The sequence below is a fragment of the Mugil cephalus genome, chromosome 13 (genome assembly GCF_022458985.1).
Source record: "Mugil cephalus isolate CIBA_MC_2020 chromosome 13, CIBA_Mcephalus_1.1, whole genome shotgun sequence".
In the NCBI taxonomy this organism is placed as follows: Eukaryota; Metazoa; Chordata; class Actinopteri; order Mugiliformes; family Mugilidae; genus Mugil; species Mugil cephalus.
The window spans coordinates 6,302,757-6,316,440 of record NC_061782.1 but is presented as its reverse complement, the minus strand read 5'-3'; the positions used below and the strand labels follow the sequence as shown (position 1 = coordinate 6,316,440).

At 44.1% G+C, this 13,684-nt stretch overlaps 1 protein-coding gene across 7 annotated transcripts in view; it reads left to right on the top strand.

The window, feature by feature from the left end:
* Positions 1–37: 37 nt before the first annotated feature.
* The window catches only part of cpeb3 (cytoplasmic polyadenylation element binding protein 3), a 41,764-nt gene continuing 28,117 nt past the window's right edge, over positions 38–13,684 (top strand). For 2 of the 7 annotated variants that reach the window (XM_047603970.1, XM_047603969.1), the window contains exons 1-2: positions 1,900–3,089; positions 9,580–9,733. In XM_047603970.1, the coding sequence (XP_047459926.1) occupies positions 1,995–3,089; positions 9,580–9,733 (1,249 nt within the window). In that variant the 5' untranslated portion in view covers positions 1,900–1,994. The other 5 variants (XM_047603974.1, XM_047603973.1, XM_047603971.1 and 2 more) reach the window with 4 other exon arrangements.

Genomic DNA, 13,684 nt, shown 5'->3' with positions numbered 1-13,684 from the left:
TAAGATTAAAATAAAATAAAAAATCAAATTGCCATATCAACAAATGTACAAGAAACAGAGTCGGATGAATATACAGTATAGGAATAATAGGTTCAGTAGTGTACATTAACATGGATAACATGGAGTTAACTATTACAGACATTATTATACTGCACTAAAATACTAAAAATTATTATGAAAATTACATAGCTTATGTCATATAAAACAGACAAACCTCATCTGTAGACTAAATGTTATATAATTGCGCTACACGTTTTCTTCGGCTGTCATCGAGAACCAGCTGATCAGGCGCTGCACCGTGACAAACTACAACTCCCGTCGGCCTCCTCGGCATCACCCATGCGCCGCAGTCAATCAGCTGTTGAGGCAACTGCTGACTACCACTGCACAAGGGTAGCTCGCTTGTCATATCTGAGCCCAGCCGAGGCAAACAGAAATATCTTTTATTTACAGACTCCCCAAAAGGTGAACGATAAAGGTAATTCAAGCTCCACGCCAGGCGGAGAGGTGACCCCGCTCTGTGTGCATGCTGTTTTGTCGTTTGTATGGAAGAAGAGGGGAACACATATGGATTAGAGGGGGGATTTCAGTGAGAGCAGCAGCTTTATGAAATGTGTATCGGATGCCTCGATCTTCGCGACAAACGGGCAGTTGAAGGGTCAGGTTTTTGTCGAGCCACCCCAGACTGCTGATTGTGCTCTATTTGATGACCTTGGAATCGTGGCTCTTGGAGGAGAAAACGCGGATTAACCGGTGCGTTGTGTGTAACGCAGGCTTTCGCAGTTACCTTGGAAGTCCCAACTTGTGTCGCTGCCACCGTGGTGCTGAAAATAATCTGGCATGTCATCGTGGAGTGTTATTTTCAAAGACTGTCGCTCGCATGTTAATGACAGGCCTCATAGTGTAAGCTGCATTAGCTCTCCTGCAGCCAGGTTCCTACAAACAGTCCACAGGAGCGTTATCAGAGCTGCCATTGGGTTTAAATTTAGCATATTTTTAACCTTGGATCATTTGACACTGTGTCATGTCCACTGTTTGTGCTCTTACAGCTGACTGTGCCGTGTAGCCTTGCAATAATAATTGTGATTTCTAATTGTCCTGCGTGCTCATTGTGAAGTTTAATGTGCCAACTTTATGGATTTCTAAATGCAAATCTGTCGTCGGGATAGTGTCCGAGTTTGTTTATTGGGCTCCTGCAAGGCGTTGTCTCTGAAATGCAATATCAGTTTTGCGTGAAAGACTCCGTTATTGACATTAAATATACACTGGGTACAGTTGTCAGTGCTCGGATGACGGCTTTAAGTTATTTTACTACTGCCTTGAAATGCAAAGTACATATTGTATCAGGATATGTCAGTGCCAACCCATTGGCTGTGTCAATGCGGATCTCGGGCAGAGTCCCTTGCGCTATAATAAAACCCCTTATTATTCATGGTAGGGACTAATACTGCACCGACATTTGGTCAGTAACTTATTTATAAGGTGATTTATTTTCCCTATGCACCGTGAATCATACAAAAGAAGCAGATATTCTGTATTTTAAGACTTAAATAGACGGTACAGGAGAGATCTTTGCGGTATTATGATCCAGGTGCGTCACTTTCTGCTGCGTAAAAAAAGAAGGACAAACTGTGTCTTTTCTTATGGATGTCATTTTACAAAAGCTGCGCGTTCTAGTGCGTCGAATCGCCTAAAAGTGTCAAGGTGGAATTGAATTTTAACCTTGTTGAAGGACAGCTGTATTTACTGACGTATGTTAATGAATATAGGGGAGGTCCTAGGGCAAAAAAAAAAAAAAAAACACGCACGCACACACACTGAATCAGTTTCACATTGCAGCTCCGGAGTTCCTGCGTGGAAGGAAAAACGAGACGTGGCGAAATCTGGTGAATATCTGCTGCCATATGCTCCGTGTGTAATTTGTGGGATTTCTGAATCCTTCTTGGTGTAGTCGTGGGGAATGTGTTTTTTTTTTCCTCCTTCTTTTCGGCTAAATGGGTGATCACGCATTCGCTTTGCAGTTGCCAGGTCCCTCTAACATCATATCCTTGTCGGAGTTGTCCCAGTTCATCAGATACTACAGCAGCCCGGCGAGTCCTGTGCGCGATCTCCTACATTACAGCAGTGATAATAATAATTCCCCGTGTCTGTTTCCCCCTGTTGCAGCTCAGCAAACCATGCAGGATGATTTACTGATGGACAAAAACAAAGCCCAGCCTCACCATCAGCAAGATCCGACGCAAGTAGACCCTCCTCCCCCCTCCACGCCGACCCCGTCATCGGATCCCACTTCTTCCTCATCCGAGTCGGAGAGCCCGTCGACCGGGAGCAACCAAGCGGCTTCAGCGCTGAACAGCGGCAGCAGGGACAAAGTGCCGATGGAGTCGCCGATCCTGCCCGGGTTGAGCTTCCACCAGCAGCCGCAGGAGACCGGCGGACCCCTGTCCTCCCCTTCCTCCTCCTCGTTCGGGAGCACTTGGTCCACGGGAACCACGAACGCCGTGGACGATAGCTTTTTCCAAGGAATACCCTCGGTGAACGGGACGATGCTTTTCCAGAACTTCCCGCACCACGTCAACCCGGTCTTCGGGGGCAATTTCTCCCCGCAAGTCGGCCTGCCCCCCCAGTCCCAACAGCATCCACCCCAAGCCCCGCAGCAGCAGCAGCCCCAGCCCCAGCAGAGGAGGTCCCCTGTCAGTCCCAGCCAGGGCCCCTTCCCCCAGAGAAACGCTTATCAGACCATCATGAACAACAGCAAGGGGTCTTCGTCGTCATCCTCTTCTTCTTCTTCTGCCTCGTCGTCCGCTTGGAATAATCACCAGAACGCAGCGTGGAGCACAGCCTCCAACCCCTGGAGCGGGCTGCAGGCGGGCAGGGACCCGCGCAGAGCGGTGGGCGTCGGGGTAGGGGTCGGAGTCGGCATCGGAGTGCCGTCACCCCTGAACCCGATCTCCCCCATGAAAAAGCCCTATACCAGCAACGTTATAGCTCCCCCAAAGTTTCCGAGACCCGGTCCCCTCACCCCGAAGCCCTGGATGGAGGAGAGCGCATTCAGGACTGACAACAGCAACAACATACTGCCTTTCCAGGTAAACAAGAGCAGGCCCTTAGTCCTGGAGCTTTAGTGCTTCAGTCTGTATCTAATTTTGCACTTTGACATCTAATGTAATCTAATCTAGTTGACCCCTCAAATAAGCTGTTTTTAAAAAGTTATTCTTGGGTATAAATCATCAGTGACTTGGCAGAAATATAGCCACAAACAAACGAGACAAAAGATAAGGTCACCCTGAACTCATCAGCTCCACAGCTTCATTATGTGTCCATATCAACCCATTATAGTCGATGTTTGAATAGTTAGCTCCTAATCACAGTTGCACTTAATAATTGTATCGAATTAATCTCAAAGATCAAAAAAAAAAAAATCTTTTATGTTTCATCATTAGGCCGCAATGGCACGATTATTAATGTGAATTTACATCGATAATTTAGCACAGACATCTCTGTTTTTATAACCGGGCTGTGATTTATGTGCCTGAGCTAACTTAACGAATGACCGTCGCGTTTTGCCGGTAGCTGTCAGCGTTTTAATGTGGCATGTCTGCATGGCTGGGAGATTGTGTAGTGTGGAGGTCAAATAAATCGAACGAGACAGCGAGTCCTTCAAGTATTAATCATCGATCGGGGTTATTTTTACTCATTCGGAGTCAAAAAACGCCCGAGTCAGCCCTGGAAATAGTAGACTGCGCACGATTTATTGGACCAATAGGTTGTTTTTTCCTCTGCCAGCTCACGCTCCGTGGGGTTTAAAGGACACTCGACGCATTCAGGTGCTCCTGGGAGCATTCTAAATTCAGGCTGACAAGACCTCTACTGTTCACTATGATTACCAGGTTACCATTCTACCGTAACAATAAAAGAGAATATATTGACTTACGTATTATGTTTTTTATACAATTTCATCATTTTAACGTTATATTTATTCATATAAAATAGTTTTTTTAACGATATTTTCAATTTTCTCTTGCCATTTATGTACGTTCTTCACATAATTTAGATATTTTGGACAGTACACGAAGGCAACACTGATACAAAGATCTGATTGGTTTATGGTATCTAGTAGGCGGGGCTTATTCCCCAGATGAAAACGGACCGCAGGTTAAACCCGGAAGGTATAGATTTGTATTTTATTTTTAATTTACAGTTTACAGAAATGAATATTAAACTTTTATTATGAGTTTAGACACAACATTTTGTGTAATGCAGCTGATATATATCAGTGCTTATGACGAGAAAAGGCCAAAAGAAAACTGACAGCAAACAAGGAAATTGGCATTAAAATTTGACAAACGTGGAAAAAAAAAAGATTTATTTTTCACATTTCTACCCATCCAAATATAGCATTACCACAGCCACAGAAACACACACTGACATGGTTAAGGCCAAAGTTGTCCTGTTTATTCTTTGAAGGAAGTTTTAATAGAACAAAAACACTGATATTAACCCACAAACGAATCCCCACACTGCTATGTTAATATTTTTACTTGTGTTTTGGTCCATATTTGAACTGGGACCAACTTAATTTTGGTTTCATATTCAATTCAGCGTGTCACTCTGTCTTGATTGAAGAGTAGTCTAAACATAAACAGTCCCAAAACAGTCTGGCTTCTTTACATAGTCACACATTTTTGCACTACTATCTTTAGCTATGCTGCTTGACAAACAAGCAAAAAATAAATAAAGTCACTGGCTTACTTAAAAAGGAGCTCTTGTTCAGCCGATCAAAGCCAGGGAGCTGCCTTCAAGTGCCTTCGAGCCAAAAAGCTAACCTGCTACTGCAGAGGGGACTACATGTGCAGACGGAACGCGGCTCGACGCCGTGAAATTCCAGCCGGCCCGAAACATATAGCCTTTTAAAGAGACGAAGATTGTGTGTATGTGTGTGTGTGTGTGTCAGTCACGACTCTCTAGGCTTTACTACTCAGCTTCCTCTATCTCCGTTCTCTTGAGTTGGCCGGATTACAGCTCGATTTATCACCAGGAGACAAGGTCAGAGGGCCACATGTCGTGCTGGGTGGAGTGGTCTGTTTACCAAAGTGAAACTCGGGCAAATGGCAGAGATGAGGCGCAGCAAGTCATCTGCTCGTATGTGGTCAAGTGTTGCCAGATTAAACATTCGGATTAAAGTGAAATATCCTCGGCCCGTAGACAAAATGAATCCCCCGTTTCGTCTGGTCATCGTTCTTTGAAATCAGGCCAAAGCTGAAGACGGAAACTCACTCACGATGAACTGATTAATTGAGGAAAAAGTCTGACAGATAATTGACAGTAGAGATAGTGGTAATACATTTTTAATACGCATATGTATGTTTAAGGATTTGCGCTAAATCCTGGTTATGATGGAGGCGTCTCTATAATTCACAGCGTCGGTGTCCTGTTTCACTGACCTTTATTGCAGGAGTTTTGTTTCAAACAGGAACCTGCTTCATCCGTGTGTGACGTTCTCTTTACGATCAGGCATATACTGCATGTACGAAAAAAAACAAAACAAAAACAAACAAACCCTTTTTTATCTCTGCAAGTAGGCAGAGGAGGCATTTTTTTCAACTGGCTCATGAGTTCTTGGCTCCAGCTCACACCTAGCTGCTCGACAATTACAGCCATAATTGAAGGAGAGTTATCACCAGGATGCAAGGTCAGGGTGCCGTGCGTCAGCTGGTCTGTTTACTGAAATGAAACTCGGGCAAACCGCTGAGGCGAGCAGCAGCAGCAGCAACAGCGGCAGCCCGAAGCCGGTCCCGCGCTGTCATGTGGACAGCTGGTGACAGGTGTACCCGTTGTCATACTTGAGATCTTCCTCGGCATTTTCTTCACGTGGCCCAAATGGCCCCGGGGCCGAAGTGTCGAATCACGTGGGCCCTGATATGTGCTCATACTCGCCCGCTGCTGGCTGCCACTTACAGAGACGGAGGAATGCGTGGAATTCAACTTAACGTGTCAGTGTGAGGCTCAAGATGCGAAGTCACGTGACATCCTCGGGAGATACCCTGATTTCAGCCGGTGGTTGGGGCAATTATTTTTGTGTTTGCAGGTAGACTGGCGGACTGGGTCCAAGCGTCGGTCAAAGTCGGCGTCATGGTCGTAGCCAGTGACATTTACATTATGTGTTGTCCCCCTTTTGCTTTATTGCGAACCTAAACTTGCTGTTGTTGCTTTTAAATTAATTGCAGATTGAATATCTTTGCATTATTGCTTTGAAAATTATATTTACAGCCCTCATTCTTACAGTCAGAACATTTAGGGGCAGGTTTATGAGTTTACTGCGGCCATAATAAATATGATAATAAAGTTGTAGCTATTCATTGTCATTTAATGTATTTATATATACCCAATAAACCCTGGGAAGACTCATTATAATATGAATTTAAAAAATACTTTGTGAATCTACAGCCCCAGTAATGAAGCTCTAGTTTTATTTGGTGTTTTTCGTCACTGATTGATTTGTGCTGTAGATAAGGCACCTTAAACGTCACATCTAGGTCTTGCATATAAAAACATTTTTACTGAGGGGGGAAAAAATTGGTAAACGATAAAACACCACTTTTTGCTTCTTAATCTGGAAGCTCTGAACCTGGCCGAGCAGACTTTATTTATTAAAAACATATCCGGGCGTATCTTAAACGCTCGGTCTGTTTCTTATCTCGATCTCCCTCGTAAACGCTCTTACAGTCTATCGTGTTTATGGCTCACGAGGAAAGATGAGATGCAGCGTAGTCGAGATACGTCATCTCGAAGCTGCATTCCGCACATTGGTAACTACTGTGATGCGTTCAGGGCTTGTTTTCAGTTTAGGATTTTTATTTTTTTTGAACTCCCGGGTTCATTTGACTACAGTGAGTTCTCTTATGTCTGATCTCCCATCACTGCGTTCATCCACATGTGTCACATGGAGGAGGAGGAGGAGGAGAGGAAACTAAAAGCTCAGCGTTTTAAGTGTTTACCGTTTGTACCAAGTGGGCAGATTTTTATCTGTGTGGCGCTGCCGGGTCCAGAGTGGGGGGAATAACGCTTTTGAATGCTCAGCCGAATGGGCAACAATGGCTGGGGCGTGCAAACAATGCGGCCCCGCATCACGGGCAGCTGGACACAGGACGCAGCTGCCAAGGCCTCGGCCCTCCAGCTCCGGTTCGGCACGCTCTCGGGTCCTTACCTTTGGCACACATGTCATTCCCACCGACCCGTTCACACACGGTGGGAATCCAAGCATTCCTTCCGTGGGGTTTCAGTTTTAACGTCGAGCCGTTTGGTGCAGAATCAGGTGCACTGTTCAGGAGTCAAGTGAACTAACCGGCCTCGTAAGACGAGACAATGACACTCAAACAAAAGTCGCTCAGTGCTTCCTCGCAATCACGTGACTTACTGTTGCTTTTCAGAACCTGATGTTTTTCTTTTTTTTTAGTTGGAACATCTTCACACAATCTTCTGTAACTACCCCTTGATCATCACATAGGTATGTTTGAAGTTCCTGTAGGGTTGGTTCTGTATGGACGCGTAAGATTGGGGTGTTCAGCGTTTATCAGGCCGAGGACCCCAAACTGATGGAGAGATTAAGTAGGAACCCCCTACCTACTATATGTGTTCTGTATCAAACTCTTCTTAGTGCTATTTATAGATGTACATTATTATTATCATGTTGCATTCAATATTACACAGGTTCAAATATTCATTATCTTATTTCAAATATGTGCAGCAGTAGGGGAAACATAAACATACCTAACTGGTGTATTGACAAATTAAAATAACTGACAGATTGAAGTTCTAACACAGTAAACTTCTCATCTGCTGATATTGCAACATGTGTCTGGGATTTCACTGGATTCATGTTAATGTGTATTTAAAGAAATTTAAATTTGTGAGGGAAAAAAAAAACAAAACAAAACACTGGACTTCCAGGCTTTGTGATACTTGTGATGCTAATATCAGTAAGTGGTATCAGTTGACGTAACACTTCTCTTACCATCAACCACTGGATTTTTTTTCCTCTGTGACAGACAAGGCAGGTTTGGACTTCATCTGCTCTTGAACAATCCTCTCATGAATGAAAAGCTGCGAGAAGTGTTTCGAACGATCGACATTTAGTTAATTGGTGAATAATTTGATTGATTTTCTTTTAACCTTCTGAAACCATGTGTCCTCATATGGGGACATTAGGATTTACAGCTGTGGCAGCTTCTTATGTTTCATTTACACCTGATGTCCTCTTAACTAGACACTAGTGGGTGTAAAAACATGACGACGCTCATTTCAGTGAGTTCATTCTGCGGTTGATCACGTGACAAAAGTGCAGAAATGTGCAAAACCTCATCAAATTTTACGGCTTGTTTATTTATGCTTGTTTATTTATGCTTATGAACTTTTCTAGTTTAACATGACACACCAACATAACAAATTCTATCAATAGTAATGAGTTCTAACTTTGCTAATTAGCAAATATTTGTTTGAGGACATTGGGAATTTATTATTTATAATTCTGTCTTTGCACAGCCATGTTCAGTTTTAAATTTTGTTACATTTTGGTGGCTTTATTATAATATACAGTGAAATAATCCCCGTGTCCATATACGAGGACACTTTCACTTTCTTTAAAAAAATACTTCCTGTTCAAAGATGATGCTTAGTTTTTACACTTCTTAGCTCCTGCTAATCCCAAATATCTTGGAGAAATTAAAAATGCATACCAAACTAAAGCAAACTTTTCCTTCAGTCGATACCTTTGACAGACTTGAAGCTGAAATGTGGGGAAATTCTTCACCATTTTCCAGCCTTTCTGGAGGCAAAACGATCAAAGAATCTCTCAGTTGAAGAAAATAAATGCCAAAGCGTAAATAATAACTGCCTGCAAATGGACTTAAGCTGTTTATAAGTCACAGATTCATCTTAGCACCACTAACAGAGCTGATGGTAAAGAAAGTAAAAAAGAGAAATTGTCTCATAAATTACGTGGACCAGATAGTTTATTATCTTCGGGGAAGAATCCCATTTCTTCCTTTCAAGGACATGGAACCACTAAAGATTCATATCTCTTTTCAAAATCATGTGTGTTTACCATCATCTCCCTGGGGCTGACACATACCACCTATTTACCTTTGGTTAACCTCTCATATCCAGACTCAGATGTCTTCATTTACATGAGTCTGGATAACGCTAACATTACATCCCTGACTGTCTTGCCTTTTTCAACAAAAGCGGGAGCTGTCAGTGCATGCATGGGGGTTGTTGCTAGGGATCTGCCCTTGAGCAAGGTAACCAAACAACCAGAATTTCTGCAGCAAGGCTAAATGTGCAAGTTCAAGTTTGCCAGTTTATGTAAGCGGTAAACCAGGATATTTATAGCTCTTCTCACAATGTAGTTATTGGCCCGTCTGAGCAAAACGTTTCTGCTTTGCACAATAGCTGCGCGACTTCAAAAGACGTAGCTCTAAGTGTGGCAGCAAAGGTAGCATTGAAGTATGTCCTTCCTCGTGTTTGCTTCCCATATGGTGACTCTAATCCCAACCCTCTTCCTGTTTTGCTGTGTTTCAGGACCGGAATCGGCCCTTTGATGCTTTTAGCTTGCACTCTTTGGAGAATTCCTTAATGGATATGATAAGGACTGACCACGACAAAGGTAAACCACACCCTGCCGGTGGCCCACCAATGACTATCGCTGATATTATATGGAGGAATCATTTTGCAGGTTAGGAATATTCATACGTCCATGCTTACAAAGTATTCAGGTTGTTTGTTTTTTCGCTTTTTTTTTTTTTTTTTTTGCTTCATGGGCATATATCATCTCTGGGTACATTTATTTATATTATTATATTTGCTCTATTTGCCAATCTTTTAATCAAACCAGTACGGATCATCTTGTTCTGTTTGAAATTGAAATGAATAATTACCTTTATGAACCTTACCTGCAAAATCATGAGTGTGTGCAGTGGACCAGAGAGGTCACGATGTCTTCTTTGAAATTTGCAATTTTCCTTTGCCTTTTCTTTCTCTGTTGCTTGTCAACTTTGCTGATCACAATCAGTGGATCAAGCGATAATGTCACATGACTTGCTCTTTTGTTAACCGAGTGTGCTGTGAGTGTAAATGTTGAGTGCATGTGCGTACTCGTGCTTTTCGTCTACAGTGTTGTCGCCATATGTCTGTGTCACGATATATATCTAGAAACGTAAAAGAAAGGCCACCGGATGTGTAGAAGAAGCTATGAGGATGAAACATCTTCAAGAAACTCTACAACTCTCCAGTTGCCTTTCTTTGACGTTTTTTGGATGATGTCGCCGTACAATCAACGTTATTTTGTGTCCAACTGTATATTTAGACATGCTACGTTCTGAATCATTGTCCTATAATTTCATACTCGGATGCAGTGAAATGCAGATTCGGCCCAAAATGAATAATGTCATCCCGTTTTTTCTCTCGGGAATTGTTCCTGAAGTTATGAAAACAAGGTTAAGAAATCTCTCTTCAAACCCTTATAAGGCCATCCAACGTATGTCAGGCCTTCTAAGTCAATATTTTTGCAGCTCTGGTCACGTGTCTATTGTAAAAACTCCTGACTCCCAGATGGGGCCCGGTCAGGTTGGGTGTTTTTATCCCCACCCCCCTCTTGTCCTCCCATCTTAACAATGGAAAGATTGGTGGGAGGGGTGTATAATGAGCGGAGCATGTCATTTTCACATGCAGAGTCTGGTTTCCCAATCTTGTGTTGAGGGTGCATTGTTTGTAGCCAATTGATCCTCATGGCCCCAGCTTCACTGGAAAGGTGCCAGAGCTGTTTGTCGAACAACAACGAACCCAGAGGAGATGCGAGGGAGGTGGGTCCATGGACACTGGGCGTGCATCACTGAATCGCTCATGTTTACGCGTCTCGTTCCTCGTGTAGACAGCGTGGGGTTGCAGTAAACCACCATGCTAACCACAGAGCGGCTCTGCCCTGCTAGCATACCTACTCACTGTCTGAGGGGGGCCCTGTGCCGGGGCCCCATCTCATATGTAGTCCACCACAGACGCATTTACAGCTTTGATCCCAAGACGTAGCAAAAATCACCTTGAAGCTGAAAGTGAGTAGAGCAGAAGTGTGATTTAGATAGAAAGTTTAGCTTTAGCTCACGAATGTGGAAGTAGCAGTTGAGGCTTTTAAAAACTAGGTCAGTCACGCTAATTTGTTTTCACTTCATTTAACAGGCTGGTATTCCGCTCATGTGCTCACACCTTTTTCAGTTCTCATGTTATATTCATTCATTTAAAAAAAAAAAAAAAAAAAAAACAATGACGTTTTGTTGCGTAAGTTGGTTCACTCTGATTGTTGGGAACATCAGCCTGGTCTGCAACGCGAAAGCAAATGAAGAGATGTGTCGATTTAGAAAGAGGAAAGAAGAAGAAGGAGACTGGGTTCAGGTTTTGGGACTGGGCCAGTGTGTCATCACGCTGTGGCAAAAATAAAAAACGTCTCCGTGTTTGCTTTCGTCTTTCAGCTTCACGGCCAAGGTGGACTCGAGCCTAGGGTTAGGTTTTAGGATTACGTCACCTGGGTAATAAAAAGGGAAGCTTTCAGCTGACGCACTGAGGATGAGTCGTCCACTGGACAGGTGCGACCCGTCGAACCTGATCAACTCTCCTGGCAGGCGAAGCGAGAGTGTTACAAAAGAAAATATCCATGATAACTTTGCTGATTTCAGCGTTTAGCTATCTGTCTGATCTAGCTTCTGTTCCTCCGTCGACCAAGACTGAGACGTCAAATCCCCACACCAAGCTCGTGTCCGAAGCTAGCTGCTGTTGCAGTGACTCGGACATCGTGCTTTCCGGATAGAGCTCACCAGCTGAGAACCACCAGTCAAAACTAATTAACCCGGCAGGCCCAGTTTTGCATTCCCAACTACCGCCCTACATCCCATCACAGGCATTTCTCGCATACTTCTCATTGTGCCTGGAATAGCTGTTTTTCCTCGTGTGTGTTTTATGAGCGCGCGCGTGTGTGGGTTTGTTTTTAAAGAAGAGAAAGCCGTTGCGCTGCGATGCGAATGAGAATCTAGAATTTTTAAAGGTGACCCCGCCCTCGCTGCCATCGTCCAACTCTCGACAAGGCGCTGAGGCCGTCGTCTCGATCTCCAACCTGTTTTCCATTTGTTTGGAGAAGAGTCAGTTTCAAAGTGTGTTATCTGTGAGAGAGACGCTTTATTCCAGCCCTTTCAAACTTTCCAAAAGCTCTTTGCTCCCGGTTGCAGGGGGTGGGGGTTGAGGGGTGGGAGGTTGGGGGGTGGACAGGGCCGCAGGGACATGTGAACAAACGGGCTCTTTCTGCAGCAACGTACACACAACACACTCTGGTCTCGGTGTAGTTTCTGAACTGGGTCAGCTGAGCTCACTTGTGGCGACCTAAGCGAACCCCCCCACCCCCCAATCCCCCTTTCCCATACAAACACAAACACACGCGCGCGCCAGATATTCTCCACTTTGGTCTGGAAATACACCACCGTTTTGACAACAGCTGCCATCTCTGCCGCCAGCGGTGGCGTCACACAAACGCAGGAAACGCGCATCCAGATCGTCGCCGGCGTGTAAATCAGCCGTGACATTCCACGCAGAGCGCTCCTACCCCGCGCACGCTTCCGCCCGGGAGATGCGGTGGCGTCTCTGCAGCGCGCACGCAGACAAACACGGCCTCCGGAAGGTTGTCGCCCAAGACACTCAAAAGTGTTAATAAGTCCCTTTGTGTAGATCCCACCCCGCCCACGGTGTCTCCCTCTGAACTCACACACACCTCAGCTGGTCTGACTCACATGATCTTACACATGTGTCAGTTGCTGTTTGCATTGTGTCTTCGTGTGAGTTCAGCTTTCAGGACTGTAAACCCTAAAGGTGGACTGCAAGCAGTGCAACTTTTTTTTTTTCATTAATTAATTAATAAAAGGAGTAGCTCACAGCATTTTGGTAATTGTACTCACTGACTCTCTGTTGCCGAGAGTTAGATGAGAAGATGTATTGGCTTAGTTTAATGGAAGAAGTGGACACAGCAAAAACAGCCGGTTGGAGGTTTATGAGTTTCCAAGTGCTGTATTATTACTCGGACGACAGGTGCTGATGCTATATAAGCAAACAGTGTAGCTGGCTGTATTCACCCACAAAGAAGAAGAAAAATACCGCAAAAATCAGTTTGTTAGTTTAATTTCTGTAGATGCACAAGCATATTTAGATTGACATCGCCAATGGACACGCTGTTGCCACAGATAGATTGGTAAAATGTACCGAAGAAAGTAACGAAGGCAGAGCAAACGCTGGCGCTGGTTGACAAGAGCGTGAGGAAACGGAGGAAAAGGTGAATTTCAAGCGCAGTACAGGTCAGATGAGTAACAGCCCAATAGGAGGAAAGAGTGTGCCTCAGCTTTTCCTAAACCTCCTCCAAAGATGCAGCCCAGATGTACTTTCAGTCCTTATATAAGTTTTTTTCTTTTGGTTCAGGTTCACGGATGGGTCACACCAGCTTAACCTGACATTAAAGGTCATTAATTGTTTGGTTTGTTTAACTCGCTTTTGACCCGTTTAAACTTTTCAGCCCTTGTAATGAACACCACTTGATGTGATTTCCCTTCACTTTAAACGGCCGGTAATGGCTGTGTAGTGATATGATGATGTGTTTATT